Consider the following 22,070-nt stretch of genomic DNA (forward strand, 5'->3'; position numbering starts at 1 on the left):
TCACAAACAGGCCGTTGGGCATTTCCAGCGCGGTCAAATTACAGTGTTTGTAAGCGTAGTAAAGTCAGTAAAATATGGCACTGGATGTAGCTTCACCTTGCGGAAGGACAGTGACCCCAAACGTACTGCTAAAACAACTTTTCTGGGCTTGGAAGTGTTATGACTGGCCTTGTCAATCACACATCCGGAATCCAACTGAACATGTGTTTCACTTGCTGAAGAAGACAAGTCTGAGGACAAAACACCCCCAGACACAAGCAGGAACTGAAGATGGCTGCAGTACACGCCTGGCAGAGCATCACCAGGGAATATAACCAGCGTACGGTGACGTCTATGGTTAGCAGATTTCAGGCAAAATAAATTGTGAAATGATCCGAATACATATGGACTGCACTGTGTGTGTTGTATGTAAATGACACAGTCATTGTTTCTGATTTTATTTTATGTTTTTAGTAATAGCCCGCTTGTGAGAGGCCAGGCAAGCGTGCAGCAGTAAAGATGAGCAGCCCTGGAGGCTCAGAGCTGGAGGAAATGTCAGAGGAGCTCCTCACATTAGCCTGGGTCAGCCGGGCCAGGGCTGGGAAAATGTCAGGAGCTCCACTGGTCTTCATGAGCGTCTGACTGGGGCGGGGGAAGGGCGGGGGTGGGGTGGGCGCAGGGGCTGCCGTGGGTCGTCCTTTTTAATGACTTCCGTCTTAAAGCGTGGCGCGGGGAACACAAAGGGGTGACGGAGAAGGAGGAAGGGGGGCTGGGGGCATAACGAAAGGGATTCAGCTCTAATGAAGAAAGTGGATAATGTGTCGACGGTCGGGCTCAGAGGACTCCGGCTCAGATTGAAGGGCAGGGGGGGCGACTGAGGAGGGAAATAGCTGTGAGACTAGGGGTTTTGTTTTTCGTTTTTTTTTCTGTGTTAATCTCTGCTACCCTCTGCTATGGTTCCCTACCCAAAATTTACATGTAGGCTAAGTTAATGCGCTAGAATGTATAAAGCGATTAGCCCCCACCCCCCCCCCACCCAAAAAAAAAAACAAAACAAAAACTGTTCAACTTTGTTTTTTTATCACAAAACAAATCATGTTTATGAACATAGAGAATTCTGGGAAAAAGCCACCGGTTGTCCATGGCGACGGTGCGGCCCGAGCCGAGGAGCGGCCCGCCTTTCGGTCCCGCAGCCGGTCGCCAGTCGTCGGCCGGGCGACCCGGAACGCGGCGAGCTTTAAATTCCGCTCACGCGAGACGAGCGCTCTAATATGCTAATGTACAGCTTCGCTGCGCCCAGCGGAATACAGTGGAGGATAAGAACTGAGCCTCGCAGCTGAAGCCCCACACTATTACCCATAAACCCCCTCTTTATTTCTAACAGCAGTCACATGGCAGACATTACGGGTCAGAAACGTGCTGGACGTCACCTTTTTTTATTAATATCAATTATTTACTTATGTGCTGCTAGCTAACACAGAAAGCCGGATCTATTCAGAGCCTGTCTGTAAGTACAGAGACGCAGGTATTAGCGTAGCATAGAGAGAACGCGCTGGCGTGCTGAGGTGATCCATATTTATAGCTTCAACTCGGGCTGAAGGCTGCTTCTGTCTGCCATTTGGAAGCCTTTTATCGAGGCTTTTAGAGCCAGAGAACCGGCCGGGCCAAGGCCCGCCATCGCCGCTCTGGAGGTGGAAACGGGGCGATGCATTTTTAATAGGCTTTCCATTCCATTTGTCTGCGTAGAGTTCAATAACACAATGCCATACCTCAACTCTCCCCGCACCCCCTTCCCTCCACCGCCACACCCCAACGTACAGACCGGTCGCCGTTGTTACACCCGAGCCAGGTCAGCGCTGCCGTCACCGTGACTACGCCCTCTGACCCCGCTGCAGTCTCAGACACAGGTGCCTTTTGGCTTTCTGGCACATTTTTACAGCTGGTTGTAATCACTACTCAAGTGACAACAAAATTTGTCAGTTTGTAAGTGGGTGTGTGTGCATCTGCGTGTCTGTGTATGCGCTGTGTGTGTGTGGGTAGGTGGCAATCATGCAGTTTAGCTGAACCACCACGCTGCGATCTGACATTTACATTTTCCTGCGGTTCGTCCGAGTTTGCAGCAATTCCCGCCTCGCAGTAGAACCTAAAAAAACGTCAATCATTAGGTAACCGTCTACATAAACCCTATCCCGGGGGCGGTGAGGGACCCGCCCAGACACCCCCCCACAGCCGGGGGTGTGTGTGGGGAGGGAGCCGCCAGACGCCCCGTGCCAGGGTGCGAGACAGACGTGTCAGACGGGGCTCTAATGAGGGGGTTAGAGCAGGACGCGTTCTATAATGCAAAGGGACGGAGAACGCCCAGCCAGCGCAGGGGGGCGGGGTTAATGCCCGGTCCGCACTCACGCCACTGCTGGGCCCAATTACCATGGAAACGCCTCTGTCTGCTGTCTCACATGCACGTGAATGAACTGTAAAAAACTGTATTAAATTATATTATATTCTTTAATATTAATGTGCTGATTGTTCCAGATGTGAATTTTAGATGTGAGAATTTGAAACTCAAATTTATGGCTGACAAAACTAGTAACAGTTTTTAAAAAGACCTACAGAGGGCACTGTTTACTACTTTTGTCGGTGGAATCTGCCACACGACCCCTTAATCTACAGTCACTGCTCTACCACAATACCTTTGACAAAGTCTTTGTTCCCCATTACATAATCTGGTTATTACATTTCATGTGGTTGGCAGTTGCTCACTGAGACACCAAAGGTCGTGTAAGATAATATGCGGGATCCTGTTAAATTATTTAATGTGCACACAGCATGAATATGACATTTTTAATTCAGAAATATGACTGTAACCACCCAGAGGATAAAATGATCAAGTGAGGTGACAGGGCTGTCTGCTGAATATTGCACATGCGGTTATTTTCGATGTTTTAAAAAAAAATTTATTTCATTTTATATTTTTATTTTTTTTAAAGCACAGTGGGTGATCTCCTCTCTCCTCTTGATTTACTCTCAAAACAAAACCCAGCCAAAAACTCGGCGGTATTTTATGGTGCCCATTGCAGTACCATTCATAGCTTGTTTATTTTTTTCCCCACTGTGGTGTTAAACACACAGTTTTATCAGAGCAAAACAAATGTTCATGAACTCAGTGAAGACGTGCCATCTCTCACGTAATAAAGGGACCATGTCAAAGCGGCCCCTTCAACATGCGATGCCAAGAACTTTTTCGCATCAACCGTTATTATTATTATTATTATTTTCATCAAATGTGGTCCTGGTCTTTATGACCCGTCCTTGCTTAGTAAATCCGAGCAGCGAGTTCTGCAGACGCGATCCTCCGTCCTCCCGGATCACGCCACGCAGACGGACGCGATCCCCTGTCCTCCCGGCGTCGCGGGCTCGTACCCCACGCGGCCGCGCGGCATGGCGCCGGCCCGCCAGGCTTATTGCTTTTCAATTACCCGTCTCCGCCGACCCGCCGTTTACCAAACGAAAATCTTACCGGGGGGGGGGACGTGGACGTGGGGGACTGGGGGGAGGCGCTGAAAATGGTGGCGAATGCACTTGAACAAATGTAATCTGACAACGAGCTTCTTACCCCGGGAGAGCGAGAGAGAGCGAGAGAGGGAGAGGAGGACGCTTTACATTAGAACCCCTTTATTTACCCCTCTGTCAGAGAACGGACGTGTGCGACACTCTCTCTCTTCCCCGGGAATTCCTGCTGGGACCAGGGCTTATTGTTTCTTCCTCTAATCTCTTATTTTGAGGGGGGGGTGGGCTGGGGGGTGGTTTGTAAGCCAGGCCTGTCTCTCAGCAGGCCTGGTGTTATATCAGCAAGACCCCCCCCCCCACCCCCACCCCACCGAAAAACAGATGATTACCCTCCACAGCCCATTACAGCCGCTGATCCGATTATCAAATGACAGACCCCCCCCCCCCCCAACACCCCAACACATTTACTGCCCTTGGTCTATTCTGGGACTTATGGGCAGCAACCCACACACCACACACATCACACACACGTCACATCTCTCACACCACACACACACACACACACTCAGCCTTAGCGGCGGCTCTGAGCTGCAGTCCATCAGTACTGGGGAGCAGCGCTACGCGTCTTGCGCTGGTGTTATTGCAGCTTGTCGGCCACAAAGACACACAGCGGAGGAAACAGGAAGCCGGAGGGTCCCTGTGCAAATCGCTCCTGCTTTCAGCACATGAACGAACGTCCGTCCATTTTACATCACTGCTTTTCTTTTCCGTTTCCATTACAGGTCAGCTTTAAATGATCTACAGCCATTTAATGGCCTCCATGGTTCTCAGTTCTGCATATCTCCAGAGTTGGACTGGATGATGATGTCACGTCTCGTCTTGCCTACGAGACCTTGCCTCACATTACATAACATTACACTTTATTTGGCAAGGCACTTTTTTATCGAAAGCAACATTCAATATGTGCGTACCAAAGGTAACTGGAACAATGACAGAACACGTCAGATATGGTACAATTCTCATAAAGCATCAGTATCCATAGCACGAACATCGATACTAGTTCACACTGTAGGCAGTAGCTAATTCAGTAAAGTTTTGGCAAATCATAAACTAGACATGAGGCATGATTACCAGACACAAAGAGCTACAACATCAAGATGAAGGTACAAGGGCAATATGAAAGCGTTAAATTGGAGGACAAATGAATGAGAAAAGCTCAACTTGGCTAAAACTGAGACTCTACTCCCACACTGTTAAACATTTCAAGGAGGCTCTACTTAAGATAACAAGTAAACTTGTGGCCTTAAAAATATTGAGCTCGGCGAACAACAGGTGTTCAGTTCTTCGTACTTCTGCGTGAACAGTTGTACTGAAGATCCATTGTTCACCTAACTGAAGATTTTAAGGCAGCCAAGTTAGTTATTTTAAGTAAAGGCTCCCTGGAATTTTTCTACAGTGCAGCTAAATCACCTCCCCCCCCCTTGCTGGATCACCTCTCTGGGGGGCAACACAGTGGTACCCTCTTCATCTGCCAGGAAGCTCGGAGTCGACTGGACAACAAACTCCGAATACATCACAACATTTTGCCGGGTGTGCAGTTTTTTTTTCTTTTCTTTTCTTCCTGCACAACATCCTGAGAATCCGCCTGCTCTGATCTACAGCCTCCTCGGGCTCAGCCATGTCACCCCCAGCCTCCCCCCCCCCCCCAATCTCCCTCCACTGGCTGCCTATATCAGCTATCTGCTCACATATAAAATTGAACACCTAGGTGTTTGGACTAGCCTATTGGACAGCCAATGTTGGATAATGTTATAGGCACACGTGCACAAAGATGGGCTCAATCTGAGGGCATTATCTGAGACTGGTAAGCTATTTTGTTACGATACAAATTGTTGTTTGGGAGGTGAACATTACACTTATTGATTTCAAATGGGCCTCGTTGCCTGCTTGGTAATACTGCATTTTTGTACTCCTGAGAGTAACACTGACGTTCCCCACTACTGTACGTCGCTCTGGAACACATCGTCTGCCAAGTGATTGTAATAGTTGTAATGATCATTTAACTTTTATGGTATGGATAATCATATCACTTATGTTTTTTTTGTACCCTGAATACCCTAAAATTGTATTAAGTGTTGCAATTTCTACATGGTGAAACCAAAGTGTATGGAGACACACCCTTAAATAAAAGCTGAGAATGTGCACTTTAACCACATGTAAATTGTTTACAAATCTAAATTGTGGAGTACAGAGCCAAATAAAGAAAGTATTTTACCCAAACATTAAGCAGTTCACTGTATATATTTCATCTTTTATTTAGAATTATTTTATTTTTATGTATTTTTTTGAGTAACCAAGTCAGTCTGTCTGCTGTTAGTAGCCGATGTTTCTGTCTCAGGTCACTGCTCATTCAGTTGTATAAAAAAAGGACTCAATTAAACAGCGCAAATATTACTCAATGTATTCATGTATCGGTGTGTGTGGACAAAGCAGATGGAGAGGTATTCTCCTAACAGACACTTTGCAAATCACACAGGGGTGTTATTTACATGCCACACAGAAGGAAAATTAAACCAAGGGAAACCGTTAGACCTGTCAGTGAAACAACAGCTACAGCTACCGACCGGATATAATATCTCTCTCTGCCGCTGTACAAACCCGCCAGAAACGCTAACAGCCGGAGAGAAGCCCGCTTCCTCTGACATTTTTAGGTTGAGCTACAGACCGTGTGCGTGTGCACCCTCAGGGAAACGCGCTTAGCTGTTTGCATATGAAGGGGCAAGATTTTTTTTTTGGTCCAACAGCGACGAAAATAGCCCAAATTCCAAACAAAATAAATAAACAGGATCAGGGTGGGGCCGTCACCCCGTCTCTGAACATAAATAACGGCAACGGCACCGCCCCCGCCTCTCTGTTGCCGAGGCTGTCTTTCTTTCTGACTTTGAGTGCCGAATTTGTGCAAGTTTCGTATCACCCCCCCACCGCCCCCCCCTCATTTTACACCTGCTGACGCGCTGCAAATTCTCTCACGCTGGGGCTGTGGAAACGGCTCTCGGTGTTTCATTACGGGCCCTGCTTCCCCCAAAACCCAAAACGGCTTCAGTCTGTCACCCCCCCCCCCCCGCTCTTCAGTACCGCACAACGGCCCACGTGGACGTAAACAGGGTACTTGCCAAAGATTGGATTATTCAAATCTTTCCGCAGGCTGCAGTCAATATTTTCTCCAGGAAAAAATTTAAAAAAACATTTTAAGTCGTAAAAAAGGCCTTGGCTTGGGTTTTTAACTGCCGTCACCTGGGAATTTTTATTATTATTATTTTTTTCTGTACTCTTGACAGTCACAAAGGACGACCAAAGACAAGAAAAAAGTGTCTGTGCCAGTGTACTTAAACGATTCCAAAAAAGAAAAAAAAGAAAAGTAGCGTGTCACCTCTATGGCACCTGCAAGGGCATCACACATTACATTATTGTGGAGGCATTATCGGCTGTGTCACTGATGACTTAGCATCATCTTCACTTTTTCCATGAACGTTTAAGTATGAATTTAATGGCTAGGCATAGATCAGACATAACAAGGAGAGTGGCAAATGTGTACTGGGGGGTGGGATGGGAAGGAGGTTTGAGGATGAGTCCGACATTTGGCTACAGCTCCCTGATTGGCTACAGATTGACCTGCTCATCACTGTAAAATACAACTCAACTAACAAACCAGGAAACAAAATGTCACTATATGATTGAAATACAGCATTTAAAAAAAATAAATTAACTTTTTGTAAAAAAAACAGCTGGCCATTACATTTAGAAAACTTTTATTAATTAAATGATTTATACCCATAATTGTAATCTGCATAACGGTGATCCACTAATGAGGTTATTACAACTTTATTACAACTTTATAGAAGCTTATAAAGGTTGCATAATGTTCTATTTGATGTGTTCAGAGATTTGAAATGCTATTGTGTATGAAAGTTTAGCACACTCAGCTTAATTATGTTAGCTAGAAAACGCAAACTCTTCATTATTTCTGGCATTGGATGGCATTGCATTGCCTGTGCATGTTGTGACAATACCATAAATACCTTTTTTTAAGACACTGATGATTTTATATCGTAAACAGATACTGACTGTCTCTCTTGCAAAGCCTCTAATAGATGAGATCGCTGGCAAGGTGACTAACTTCATCAACACAAGTTCCACCCAAACTTGCATTAATTAGTGTTCTGTTATTTATTTATAATTCTTGTAAGCTAACGTGTCAACTTATACACTGGCCTTTTGCCAGCCACCTTAAAGTTTGTCTTCAAACTTTCCTTTCCAGTTCAACTGGCACACAGTCTTCACCGCTGCAGCACAACAGTTAGTCCGTGCTCTCAAATCACGGTCCGGTTTGTTTCGTTTCGGTAACGCCAGCGCTGTTCACGCTCCGCTACCTCTCTCACGGCAATCGGCCTGAGGGGGGGGCCGGGGGGGGGGGGCTACCTTTCTCCGCAGGTCCTCTGAAAGATCAGGCCCGGGCGGCATGCATTATTCAGGGACGCTTTTCATTTATTCATTGTTTAACGGAGACGGAGCCTTATTAAGCGAGAGAAGGGGAGCGGGCGCATTCGCCGCTCGGCGTAGCGGTGCGCACCGAGGACCGCTAACCGTTGAGAACAGAGTGGCACAGACGGCAGCGGTAAAACCCGCCGTGCGCTCGCACCGGCAAGACGGGCGGTAAGAGATGGACGGGCTATTCTCCGTGCCCGCTCAGTCTCACCCTCCCGCACTCACGCGGTTTCACTAACACGCCGGAAGCAGAAACGCGGCCTATGATGGTGGAGCTGCTGCGGCAGACTGGCGAGCTCTCCAGGGTGTATTCCTGACTCTCGCCCAATGCATGCTGGGATAGGCTCCAGCACCCCCCGCGACCCTGACTGGGATACGTGGGTTTAGGTAATAGATGGATGGATGGGATTGTAGATCCTGTACCCCAGTGAAGGGGCTCCAACCTTGAGCCGGGGCGGGGCCACGGTGTCTTCGGGTTTTTGTGGTTTCCTGTTACAGCCCATTACGGTATTGAGAAGGTGTGCAGACTCTTCACAATCAGCCACTTAAACTGATGATAAAAAAAAACAGACACTGTGGCCCTACAGAACTAGTCTGCATCTTCATGGACTCATTTTTGTTTAGGTCACATGGTTCTGTCCCTGGGTGTGCAGTGAGTCAGGGGTCAGGCGGGGTCACGTACCTTCTTCAGGACGATGACGCCCTCTTGGGTGTGCTCGTGGGTGGTGATGTCAAACATGGCGCCTCCGTCGCCCGGGACGATGCTGTACTCCACCTCGGCGTTCTTGCCCGTGTCCAGGTCGTGCGCCTTGATCCAGCCCACCGACGCTCCCACGGGAGAAGATTCCGGAACCTTCAGGTGAAATATGCCTTTCACAAAAATAAATAAATAAATAAATACAGAATAACTGTGAGCATCATGCAGGACAAAGCATGACAAATCACAGACAAAGCTTGGACAGAACACCAGCTGCGCCAGAAATACACAGACAAGTGGTTTAGGAGTCATATTTCCTGAGGTGAATAAAGGACAAACAGAAAGACATGGAAAGAGAGAAAAAGTTGGGTGGGGGGGCTGGGGGTGTTGCGCGTTGGGGCATCCTTGGAGAGGTCACCATGACGACATTCAGAATGTTGTGCACCAACCTGAGAATATCTCAAAAAAAAAAAAAAAAAGATTTGGTAATTCCCTCTTGATTTGATAATTCCCTCCTGATTTACACTTTCGTACAATTCACAGGGTGATTAAGTGGAAGTAAGGCATAATTATTCATAGGCAGTGCACTTTGGTACTGAATAAGCTAATTTTCCACTAATTCGCAAAATAAATGCTTAACCTCTTGCTATGGTGAATCAGTCTTGCTTGATTTATTTATTTATTAATTTATGTATTCGCTTTCCGTGGTTTGGCTGCCAGAACGGACAGATTGTTAGCTGTGAAAATCTGCCATTGTATTTCAGTGTGACCTTAAACAGGCTAATCAGTGATGTATTGTTGGCATATGTACTCGTTGATGAGATGACTGTCATTGCTAAAAGTAATATGCAAAAGGTTTTAAAATACACTCTGTACCTTTACTGGCGAGAACAGTCTTCAGTTATGGCTTTCCATACAACTGAAATTTCATTATTAGGGGGGTCTGTGCCTGTTCCCTCCAAAAGTTAATGACGTGAATGTAAGTAAATAACTGCTCTGAATGTTTGAAATTTCCTATTTTGAATTATGTGGCATGTTATCCTGTGATCCCTGCACAAAGGGATAGAACTCCAACCCCAAAATAGTACAGTCGTAAGAAAGCAAAACAAAAACAGACCGAAACCAAAGTGCACTTTAAAAAATAAATAAATAAATAAATAAATAAAAAAAAACAAAAACAAACAAACCAAAAAATCGAAAAGATAAAAAAAGATGTGTGTCCATTCTGCTTTGAAAGATAGTGCCTATCGGCAGACTCCGTGTCCAGTTGTTCCTGAGAGAGAGGCCGGTGGTTTCGATGGAACAAACAGATAAAAAAAGAGAAACTGACGCGTCTCCCGTGCGCGAGCTTCCAACCGCGGCTCCATCCGTTCGCCTTGTCGTCTGTTGGGAACCACCAGCGAATTTCACACCAAAGGGAAATCTTTTTTTTTTTTTTTTTTTTTTCCTGTTTTCTGTTGAAATCCTTATTTACTGCTGCTTTATAGCAGCTGCTTTCCTTTGGTGTCGCGATTAAACACTCAGCATTCTCTCAACACTTACAGTAGCATTTCAGCAATATTGAATCTGGGACAGAGAATCTTGAATTGATTTTCTTTTTTTTTTTAATTACGTGTTTCTATATTGTCCCTAAACTGTCACAAGCTAACTGTACCGCCTTGGCTAATTTAGGTTCCTTTGTTCTGGGTAACTTAAGGAAATGATGACTTACATCTTGAGGTAACGGATGGTCCGGAACTAGGCTTTAAACTTTAAAAAGATTTACGGGTTTGATTCCTAGGTGATACAGTGCAGTTGTACCTTTGTGCAAGGTGCTTACAGTAATTAACCTGAATGAAAAACTACAGGATGGTACATCTCCAGGAACAGGGTTGGGTGGCCCTGCTACCTACCTACAGACAGACAGCTTTGTGTATTCCAGGCAAGACAGTTTTGTTGGAGTAGTTTTTTGTAGGCAGTAAGTGTAATACCTGTTGAGTGTAATGAAATGCAGATAGAAAGCGCTCACTTTTGGAGAATCTGGGCGGGTTGTCGTTGACGTCGCTGAGGGTGATGTTCACGGTGGTGGTCCCCGCCAGACCCCCCAGCTGTCCTCCCATGTCTTTGGCTTGGATCAGAACCTGGTACAGCTCCTTCACCTCCCTGTCCATGTTCGGGAGCGCCGTCCGGATCACTCCTGCCAATCAAGCGCTAAATTAACCAACTGGCTGACCAACCAGCAAATCAATCAGTGAACCAATTAACATGTCCTCAATTGATCAATCAATCTGTATTGTCCATAATGGGCAATTCACTACGTTGCCATTTAAACAATAAATTACTGTCCGTACTCCAGCACGTTGAATTTATAATGAAACCATGAATATGATGTTAAAATGCAGACTGTCAGCTTGAGGGAATTTATACCCATACTGGGTGAACCATATTGGAATTGCAGCCCTTTTTCATACATACTCCTCCATTATGTCCCCCATAAACAAATTCATTTTTTAAAACAGTAAGCCATTAATTCAGGGATCTTAAAAGAGCCTCTTCATGTGGGCCGATCTAAGATCGTTCACTAGAAAGTCTGCCTTCAAAGGAATATCTCTGAAATTCTCTTTGAAAAGCTAATCAGCCGTATTGATCAACCCTCCCACCAGAGCTGGGGTCACGCTGGGGGTGAGGAAGGGGGGGGGGGGGGGGGTTTGGGTGAGAAAAGGAACAACCGAACGAGGAAAGAGAAAAGGTCAGGCTTTCCTTCCGTTTGTCGTTTAATTAGCATTCGAATGCGTGGCGCGCTCGGGCGTGGCTCACGTGGGCACGCGTGCGTTCCCTTTGCATTGGAACTCGCCCTGGTTTAAGAGCGCGCGCTAAACGAATGGACCGCGACGCAACCTGGCCTTTCTGGAGCGCTGTTCTCGTGACGGACGGATGAACGAGCGGTGGGGAGGCGTGGTGGGGGGTGTGAGGCACGTGCACCACTGGGAGCGTTTGGGGGCGGGGAGGTCCGGCGCAGGGGGAGTATTATTTGGGGAAGTCCTTTTCTCGCCGTTCCCGGCCTCGTTGCTCCTCTTGTTTGCCCGGGCTATGGGGGGGGCGGCTCAGTCTGGGCCCCGGCATGGCAAACATTTGATCTCTCTCTCATATCTCTCATCTCTCAAACAGTCGCCGCGCGGAAAATGGCACAGAGCAAGACGGATCCTCAGAATGCCGGCTTTGTTCGGCGCATGATAACACGCGCGTTCCGTTTTGATCTCCGCGGTCAGCGGTAAACTCGCGGAAACTTACCACCGGCTTTTCATCAGGGCGATATAATAAAGGGATGAAAAGAACAAAGGGATGTCATCGTCAACTATTTATTTATTTAATTATTTTAATATGCGTATGTTAACGATGATTTCCCTTTGTTCTTTGAAGGACACCACTCAACATTATGTATTCTATCATATAGAAATATGTTTGCTGCTGTTTTATTTTTGTTTTTTTTTAAATATGTAACATCCATTTATATATCACAGATCATATAAAGCAGAGCATGGTGTGTGTGCTTGTGTGTGTGTCCTGGCACATTCGCTAGCATGCTCAAATTAACATACAGGCCTTTCCGAAGTTGGCGGGAAGCCCTAAATGTGCCCGATGCTTTTTGAAAGCCTTCCAGAATGATCATCATGCACCATTCCCATGCAGCGATATCTGAGGACGGTAATCCTTGAACAGACACCCTTAATATGCATGAACAGATGTTGTATTATTTCTGCTCTTTTCAAACTTGTGCGTAGTTTGAACAGTGCAGAGAAATGCTAAAGAAAGTGCCAGTGTGTACAGACACTGCTCTGGCTCACAGAGAACACCCAGCTGTGCCACTGCTGATTGGCCCAGCCCAGATGCTCCATATCTCCAGCACAACTCTTTGAAAAGACTCTACAACATAACTTCAGATTTCTCCCAAAGTTTCAAATGTTCGTGAATGCACTACTGCTGTAAAACTATTTTTTTATTTTTTTTTAGCTTCTTCCATATCCCCTTCTAAGTTCCTAACGCTGAGCAGTTCTGCGCTTGCATTGCCCCAACAGATGCAATGCTAATTATAGCGAGGCTGTTTGATATGAGATTGCGGCATTTTACTGCGTCAGAAGATGGAGCCTGGAGTGCGGGATGTGTGCAAACAAGTGACAGCCATTGATCGGGTTTCTGAATGTCAAGGTAATCACATTCCTGTTTGGGGTGGGGGGGGGGGGGGGTGGGTGGACTGCTCGCAAGATTTAATCAGCATTGATGCCCAGTCTTGTGGCGGCGTTGCCGAATCCAATCGGCCGCGCCCGTTCGCTCGGGTCGATAGTAATGAATCACAGGGGGAAGTACCCCAGGAACAGGAGCTCGAAAAGGATGTTCCCTGAGCGCGTGCACCCAGATAAAGTACCGGATCGGGATCACGGAGTCAAGCACCGGATAATGGCAGTGCGCTAAAGACAGATTAGCAACAAGTAAAAGGCCACCTCACACCAGTCGTTCTCTTCTGCAGAGCGGTGCATTGTGGGAAGAGTGTGAGAGAACCCTCCAGGGAGGGCCAGCGTGTCGACGGGGCATCGCTGCTCGATTCAGACAAGTTATGATATCGCCGTTCGCTCGGATTACGATTTCCCCAGGCTTCTGCCACCGTGGAGAGGGACCGCAGGCGTCTGATAAAGTTTATTCCTGATTCTAAAAAAAAATAAAATAAAAAACTCTTTCCGAGAGAAACCCATTTCGGCAGGCGATTTATCTCTGGCATTCTGCGCCGATAGGACCAGCGCTACACTGCTATTGTTATACCAAACGTACAGACCTCCTGAAGCCGTGTCTCCCCCCGCCCTTAAGTGAATTGTTATGAGCAGGAATTCGATTCGAAGGTGGCTACATGAGCCATGTTCTTCCACATATTCACCTCTTCTGTCAGTGGCATTAAGATGCCAGCAGTGGCTACGCGTTTAGCGAGCTGATTCCACCTGCAAGTCCACCGTGCAGATAAAGGATCCCTGGTTCTCTCTGTGACCAGCTCACTTTGACGATCAATGATAAGGCCAAATATTGACCAAATCCAGGCCAAATGGCTCATGAAAAGTGCTGCAATTCAATTACTCAATATGTATGGAGTCATTATTCCGTCATGTTCACAAACTTTTTTTTTTTTTTTTTTTTTACTGTGTGGAGTAAAGCTTTACTTGTTTAAAGCAATTGGCGGGACAAGCTGCTACTGTTACTGCTACTGCTGCTACTACTACCACCACTACTACTAAGGTTATGGCTACTGCTAATACTACTATTATTACTGCTACTACAACTATAATGTCATACAGTAAAGTAAATTCATGTAATGTGGAGACTTTGCTTAAAGGCATCACAGACTCCCTGTTTGTGATGCCTTTGTGCTCAAGCTGCACCACGCCCGTTACCTGTCTTGGGATCGACGGAGAAGTACGGTTGCCCGTGCAGAATGCTGTACACCACCCTCGCGCTGTTCCCGTAGGTGGGGTCGTCTGCGTCCGTGGCCGTCACCTGCATCACGTAGGTACCTAAGAGAAAGAAAAAAAAAACAAAAAAACAAGGACGCGTTTAACCTTTGGGGGGGAAGAAAAAACAAGGACCCATTTAACCTTTAACCTCTGATTTTTCAGCACAGTGGGGTTTGTCTGGAAGGAAACGGTTGTGTGTAATGTCCCGTGTCGAAGGAAACCATTCCAATTCCAGGGCAAAGCAATCGAGCGCCTACCGGACCGCGATCAGGCACAGCTGCAGGCCCCACCTGCATTCTGAAATTGAGAACTGCGGCGGCAGCGCCGGCCATTCGCCGGCGATTCTCCGCTCTCTAACGCAGCTGATTCTCGCTTTTGACTCTCTCCCCTTCGGCGGGCCGCTGTAGAGCTGATCTGCACGACCGCTGATAGGCCAGCAGCTGCACCGCTGACAGGCAACTAGGGCACTTGTTAGCTGGTTTTCTTTTTCGGAGATTGGATACAGTTTTGCAGCTGCAGTTCTTCGGCACTGGAATGTTTAATCATTGCAGATACAAGGCTTCTGGTGCAATAGGTGAGATGATAAGTATGAACTCAGTCATATTTAGGGGAAACAAAGAATAGCGGTTAAATGGACAGAACATGAAAAAGATGGCGGCTCTGCTCTAGGTTTGTATTTTGAGGGGGACGGTAGGAGTGTTTTCTGAGGGAAAACATTTGCCTAATTAAAAAAAAAATAAAATAAAATAACAGCACTGCTTTTGCATATTTGGACAGAACTGAATTTTTTTTAAATTTTATTTTGGCTTTGTGTTTACACTCATCAAAGCAACCTCGTCCATTTCAAACAAGGCACACAGACAGCACTATCCTCACAGAACTTCACACACTAAGTTTTGACTCTCCGTTTAAACCAATGTTAAAGCAATATTTTTCCCTTCTCCTTTTTTCGCGCGTTATTTTGTCCGTGCCGTCCCCCCCCCATCCACCGAGAACAGAGGTGCGCTGCCGCGAAGGCCCAGCCCGGAACGGTCTGACGCACTGACTCGCGTCCCTGCGATCAGTCTTCATTTGGCTTATCGCGCATGGCGGTAAACACAGACCCCGATCGCGTAATTGCCTGTAACCGGCGGCTTCCCGCCGCCACTGGCAGATGGTTAACGAGCGTATTAAAAGGGGAGGGTGATGAAGGTCGGAGAGCCCTCCATCTTGTCAGCGGCTCTCGTTCTCTCGCGCGCGACCGTGAAATGCGTCGCCGTTTCCCCTCGGCCTTGCGTGCGGACCACGCCCGGGAAAAACTTTCGCTGCGCAGGTCGCTAACCTGCCAGGTCATGTAGTAGAGGCCAGAAACTCTGGGGGATTTTCAAGACTAGGCTTGATACGGTGTTAGATACCATCTAGTCTGTAGGTACACAGAGCACTACTTCAATTAGGAAAATGGCGAGCATCGTTGGGCTGAATGGACTGTTCTCGTCATTATAAGTTATGTTATGTTTCTTTGCATTTACAGTAGCTGACAGCTGGATATATACTGAAGCAATGCAGGTTAAGTACCGTGCTCAAGGGGTTCTACGCAATCTTAAGAGCAGAATTTAAATCACCCTAACTCCTGCCAATTAAGTTAAACAAAGGAAAGGGATCAATACTTTGTACAGTTTCCCCATTGCGCAAAAGGGTAAAACAACCGGGGAGCTAATACAGCTGATGCAATTTTCACATTTCAAAGTTACACAATAGGTGCAAATACATTACTGAGATCTTCCACCTGCTGCGTTCCATAAGTGTGACTTCTATTGGCCACAGGGGGGTTCCAACGGAAGCACATTTACTCGTCACTTCAGCCCAGAAAAAAATAATAAAACAGTGGAATTTTAATTGTGGAATATGATGGTGGTGGCAAAAAAAAATCGGAAGAAAACATAGAAATTATTTAAAACACCTCGGGGCGGCACGGTGGTGCAGTGGGTAGCACTGTCGCCTCGCAGCGAGAAGGTCCCGGGTTCAGATCTGTGTGGAGTTTCAGTGTTCTCCCCGTGTCTGTGGGTTTCCTGCGGGTTTGTTTTCTCCCAGAGTCCAAAGACATACAGGGAGGCTAATTGAAGACTCTAAATTGCCCACGAGTGTGTGTGCCCTGCGGCAGACTGGAGACCTGTCCAGGGTGTATTCCTGCCTCTCGCTCAGTGCACGCTGGGACAGGCTCCTGCGACCCTGACCAGGGGGTATAGATAAGCGGCTATAGACACAGGGTGGGTGGATTGAAACACCTCAAAAAGAAAGAAATAAAAACTTCAAAGTCCCTCCAGAAGCTGGAGAAACAAATTAGATTTTGTCTGTTGTGAAAAGACTCATTTAGCCATGCCAGAGCGGGGCAGTGGAAATCACAAAGGCAGGAAATTTCACCCCGCTAATTCGGAGGGGTGGGGGGCTGATTGTCCTCTCAGGACAGTGGGAGATTTGTGGGTAATTCTCAAAGATTTATTTTTTGACTTTTTTTTTTTTTTTTAAAGCATTATTGCTTTTAAGTTTCTTCCAGACACACACAGTAAGCAAAGTAATGAAATACCGTGTGGTGGGGTGGCGCCAAACGCCACGCTGTGTCTTCATTTCTGTCCAATTCGCCAGCAGTGAGCCAGCGAGAGAATTTCAATAGCGATAACTGTGAATTATAAGCGAGGCTCAGCCCATTGATTTTCTCTAAAATTATTGGTGCAATAAAGGAGGCTGGAACACGGGCTTGCCTTTTTTTCAGTTTTGACCACGAGTCGCTTTCCCGATTAGAACAGTTTACAGATCAATTTTAAAGGCTTTATTCAGATGTCAAAAATGCCCAATAGTGCATTGGCACATCAGTTTTGCTTCAGAACAACCAGTGACATTTTTTTTTTTTTTCTGTTGCTATTGCAGATGTTGGAAACTACTTGGACAAATGATCTGTGTATGTGTGCAGTACACTTAAAAAAGCCATCACTGAGCTTTGTACAGATATCACCAGCGAAGGGCTATGCTCAGAATGTATCCTGCATGGCTCCAGTATCGTGTATACGTAGCTTTTAATCTAAAGACACCACCATGATCAGTGTCCCTCTCACCTGTACTACAGCACCATGAGCAGTGTCCCTCTCACCTGCACTATAGCACCATGATCAGTGGCTCACCTGTACTACAGAACCATGATGAGTGTCCCTCTCACCTGCACTACAGCACCATGATCAGTGTCCCTCTCACCTGCACTACAGCACCATGATCAGTGTCCCTCTCACCTGCACTACAGCACCATGATCAGTGTCCCTCTCACCTGCACTACAGCACCATGATCAGTGTCCCTCTCACCTGCACTACAGCACCATGATCAGTGGTCCCTCTCACCTGTACTACAGCACCATGATCAGTGGTCCCTCTCACCTGTACTACAGCACCATGATCAGTGTCCCTCTCACCTGTACTACAGCACCATGATCAGTGTCCCTCTCACCTGTACTACAGAACCATGAGCAGTGTCCCTCTCACCTGTACTACAGCACCATGAGCAGTGTCCCTCTCACCTGTACTACAGCACCATGATCAGTGGCTCACATGTACTACAGAACCATGAGCACTGGTTCACCTGTACTACAGAACCATGACGAGTGTCCCTCTCACCTGTGCTACAGAACCATGATCAGTGTCCCTCTCACCTGTACTACAGCACCATGAGCAGTGTCCCTCTCACCTGTGCTACAGAACCATGATCAGTGTCCCTCTCACCTGTGCTACAGAACCATGATCAGTGTCTCACCTGTACTACAGCACCATGATCAGTGGCTCACATGTACTACAGAACCATGAGCACTGGTTCACCTGTACTACAGCACCATGAGCAGTGTCCCTCTCACCTGTGCTACAGAACCATGATCAGTGTCCCTCTCACCTGTGCTACAGAACCATGATCAGTGTCTCACCTGTACTACAGAGCCATGAGCAGTGTCCCTCTCACCTGTACCTGTAAGGCACTACCACTTTATACCTAGCAAGTGGGGATCACATTTATTTTTACTACATTTTATCTGACCTCTGCGGTTTTGATTAAGTTTAATAGTTTATAAAAGTTTGCCATTCACGACAGCCTCCAGACAAATGATTACTTTATAAACTCAGTCGTTATTACACAAATACATATAATCAGCCCGCATTTTATGAAACTACAGTGAAGAGAACACATTTTCTAAACGAGAGAAAATCACTCATCTAACAATGGATAAATCAACAATTTTTTTTTTTTTTTTGAAAGTGCATTTTTGATTTTAACAGCGGCACCGTCATTATCCAAATGCCGTCGCATAATACATGAAACTATAATGATGGAAGCCAATTGTGCAGATTAAAAAAAAAACAAAAAAAAAAACAACATTAATAGAACAGCATTCCAAATCCGCCAGTCCATAATTTTGAGGCCGGTCATTTAAATTCCGCAAACACAGCTCACGGCATGCCTTCCGCTTCCCGGAACCCCTGCGCCTCTAATGCGCTTCCTGGAAAATATCGATTTCGATACAGAGGCTTTCTCGAGTGGTCTCCCTGGCGGTGGTGTGATTCGTTTAAGAGGGGCTCATTGCACATCCACGCACTCGCACTCGACTGCTGGTGGGAGCGGCGTATTTCAGCTCCTCTCGTCGATGTCGAAGGTCCGAAACGTGAATATTTAAAGGTCACCTCTCTCTGCGCAGATGTCACGCCGATTATAGCAACATGCACAATGCACACATCCTGTAATACCCATTCGTTTATTTTCAGACGACAAACTTTTTTTTTTCTTACACTCAAAGAGCATTTTAATCAATTAGGCTACGCCCATGGGACTTCTCTTCGCCAATAAATCCCCTCCTTCAGTGGTTTATTAAGTTCACACTGCAGTTCCTGTTTTGCAGAGGCATCTGTTCTTCTGCTGAAAAAGCAGTATTATGCTCCTGATTGGCTGCTGTTTGTAATTTGAGAGGGTTCTTGGTGGCCTTCTCCCCAACCAGTCTAATTCTGCATTTCTATTCTTAGACCTGACACATTTTTTTCTCCCTCTCTCTTCTCCATTCTCAATGTATCCCATCCTCTCTCTCTCTCTCCCCCTCCCTCCCTCCCTCACTCCCTCACAGGTAAGGGGAGGGTGTCAATCTTTAAGGATTCGAGTAAATGTGGAAGGTCTTTTTTTCCCGTTATGTTTTATAAAGGAGCATCAAAAGTACAAAGCCCTGCAGCTTTTTATGGTATAGCTTAGTTCCAATGCCCTAGACAATTCCTAGGAGCCAGCAAATGCCGTTTTTATGAACTCCACTAACCTTCTTTAGAAAACATTTATTTTATCTTTCTTTCTTTGGATTTTCTTTTGGGTTAACGTTATAGTTATCTGTCTACTGGCACTTTCTTTAGTTATGATATAAATTGCCGTTGCATGTCTGTGAAAAGCTGGACGTCATGGTAACTGCACAACCGGGGGAAAAAAAAAAAAACGTAGAACGTTCAATTGACGTTGACCAGATGATCTAATGATTTAGCGTTTCATGTCTTCTTTGCCCTGAATTTTTAACCGAGGCACGGATATCCCAGTCCCGATCATGGAATTCTCGCTTTTGTGCCCCGACATCCAATGAGGTCTCTCCTTCTAGCCATGGCGGCCAAAGTAATGGACCAATGGCCAGCAGTGTAGTATAATGGGTAAGGAGCTGACCTAAAGGTCACAGGTTTGGTTCCAAGGTAGGACACTGCTGTTGTGCCCTTGAGCAAGGTACTTAACCTGCACAGCTTCAGCATATGTCCAGCTGTATAAATGGATGCAATGTAAAAAAAAAAAAAAAAAAAATTGTGTTAGTCGCTCTGGATGAGAGTGTCTGCTAAATGCCCGTGATGTAATGTAACAGTGTTTTCATACGCAACCGTGTCATGCAGTGACGTGTACTGCTTAATTAACTAAACGGGCTGAAGTTTGAATTTTTAGATGGTGCTGCAGAGCCCTTCTGTTGTACTTCTGAATTCTGGATTCCTCCAGCATATGCAGTATTCTGCCTCATAAATGAATAAACAGTTAGTTTGAAATATGAGCTGTGTATGTAAGTGGATAAGGCTCTGTGCGAAGGGAATAATTATATAAATAAACCATTTGTTTTTGTTCTTTTTTTTTTTTTGTGCGCAGAGCACTCTTATCTGCCAGCTAACACAGCTTGTGTTTATGTCTTTAGTGTATACTGTGGTGTAAGCATAATTTTTCTATCACAATACATAACAATGCTAAAAATAAATGGATTGATGTGGTGATGCCTGAACATTTATTAATAAACAAACACTTATGCTTTTTTTTTTTCCTCTTTAATCTTCTACTTTAGACCCATGCTGGCTGAAGATTCTATCTTAAACCAGCCTAAACTGGTCAAGCTAGTTGAAACTGTGTTTTCAAAACCTTTAGCAGGTCGATGGCAGCTAGTTGACCAGCTTACTCTTCGCTTATACGGCATTTACACTTTAACCAGCTTTGACCAGCCAAAAAACCAGCTATGAACAGCCACAAACCAGATATGATCAGCGAAGCCTAGCTTGGAGTCGCAGCTAGTTTTAGCTAAAATTTTTGGCAGCGTTGCTTGCTAATAATAACAAGCAAAGTGCTATCGACAGCAATCATTGTTGAGCTGAACCTCTTGTTCTCATAATTGTGTCATATGATGTTATGTTAATACTCGGTTACGGAAATGATTGAATGATTTAAGGAGGGGCGGGGATTCTATCTTGGCTTGCGGTGAGATTCCCTTTCTGACTTTGACCACTTAACATCCGTTCCATTAAAGAAGCGAGCCTCCCGCTCTGTCTGAAAATGATGCTTGACCCTGTTTTTAACCTCAGAGGAGATACAGCAGGGTGATGGATGCAACCAATGAGAGAGCCCCGTTTAACCTCAGGGACAGGAAGGGGATCCCTGGAGCCAATGAGAGAGCCTATTTAACCTGAGGGTTAGGAAGGAGATGGCTGGAGCCAATGAGAGAGCCCCGTTTAACCGAACTTATACATATGCTTGAGAGGAGAGCACTTGTTTGTCTGAACTCACCTTAACCAACAATAACTGCAAAAATGAGACCAGCTAATAGGAAAAAAAAAAACTAAAAATCACTTCAACTCTTTTCTAACTTGAGCTTCTGCAAACTTAACTTCACACCTCAGGGAAAAAAAAAAAGCAATGAATGTTCCCCTATGGAATTAGCAGCACTTTCAACACCCCCGATCCTCACTTTGAAAAGCATCGCACGGTGGATGCTGACGCTTTCTCCCAGCCAGTTTTCGGTGTCGTTGCAACCACTGCAGTCTGATCACCGTGGGACGCAATCCAAACCCAGAACGCCGAAAATCCCAAAGAAACGTAATTCAGAAACTGCTAGAGCAGTTAAAAGAATACATAAATAAATAAATAAAAACACGCTGAACTCTTTACCTATTGCAGTTGTGGCAGTGCGCCAGAGGTAACAGAAGACCCACTGTCTGTTTTCCACCGAACCACATCTGCTCTCATCGCACCTTGGCTCACCTGACAGTGAACCCTGAGCATTCATTACACACATCCTGGCCATACCTGTGCGGCGCAGAGAGCCGTGTGCTACCGTACCTCAAACCCCATCTGCCATTCAAAAGACTGGATCAGGGAAGCTGCTCAAATCTGCCCCCTGAGATTAGTACTTCCTTTCTTCACCTGACAGTTCATTGATAGATTAATGCCTCTGATTGGTGTTTGACCCTGCACCTGTGATGCAGGCTCGCGGCTTTTGTTTGGTTATTTCTTCGCCTTTTTTGTGTGGCGTTGGACGGGGAATGTCCTTTTACTTCCGTGCGCGCGGTTTTCCACCGATCCCCGCACTAGGTTCAGT

At 46.0% G+C, this 22,070-nt stretch overlaps 1 protein-coding gene across 1 annotated transcript in view; it reads right to left on the bottom strand.

The window, feature by feature from the left end:
* Nucleotides 1–22,070, bottom strand: part of LOC135253907 (cadherin-12-like) — a 139,851-nt gene that overhangs the window by 30,827 nt on the left and 86,954 nt on the right. Inside the window, exons 4-6 of the mRNA XM_064333750.1 lie at nt 14,140–14,259; nt 10,734–10,901; nt 8,711–8,898 (exon numbers count right to left, since the gene is read on the bottom strand). Coding sequence (XP_064189820.1) covers nt 8,711–8,898; nt 10,734–10,901; nt 14,140–14,259 — 476 coding nt within the window. The remainder of the gene's footprint in view (nt 1–8,710; nt 8,899–10,733; nt 10,902–14,139; nt 14,260–22,070) is intronic.

Source organism: Anguilla rostrata, chromosome 4, assembly GCF_018555375.3.
Source record: "Anguilla rostrata isolate EN2019 chromosome 4, ASM1855537v3, whole genome shotgun sequence".
Taxonomy (NCBI): domain Eukaryota; kingdom Metazoa; phylum Chordata; class Actinopteri; order Anguilliformes; family Anguillidae; genus Anguilla; species Anguilla rostrata.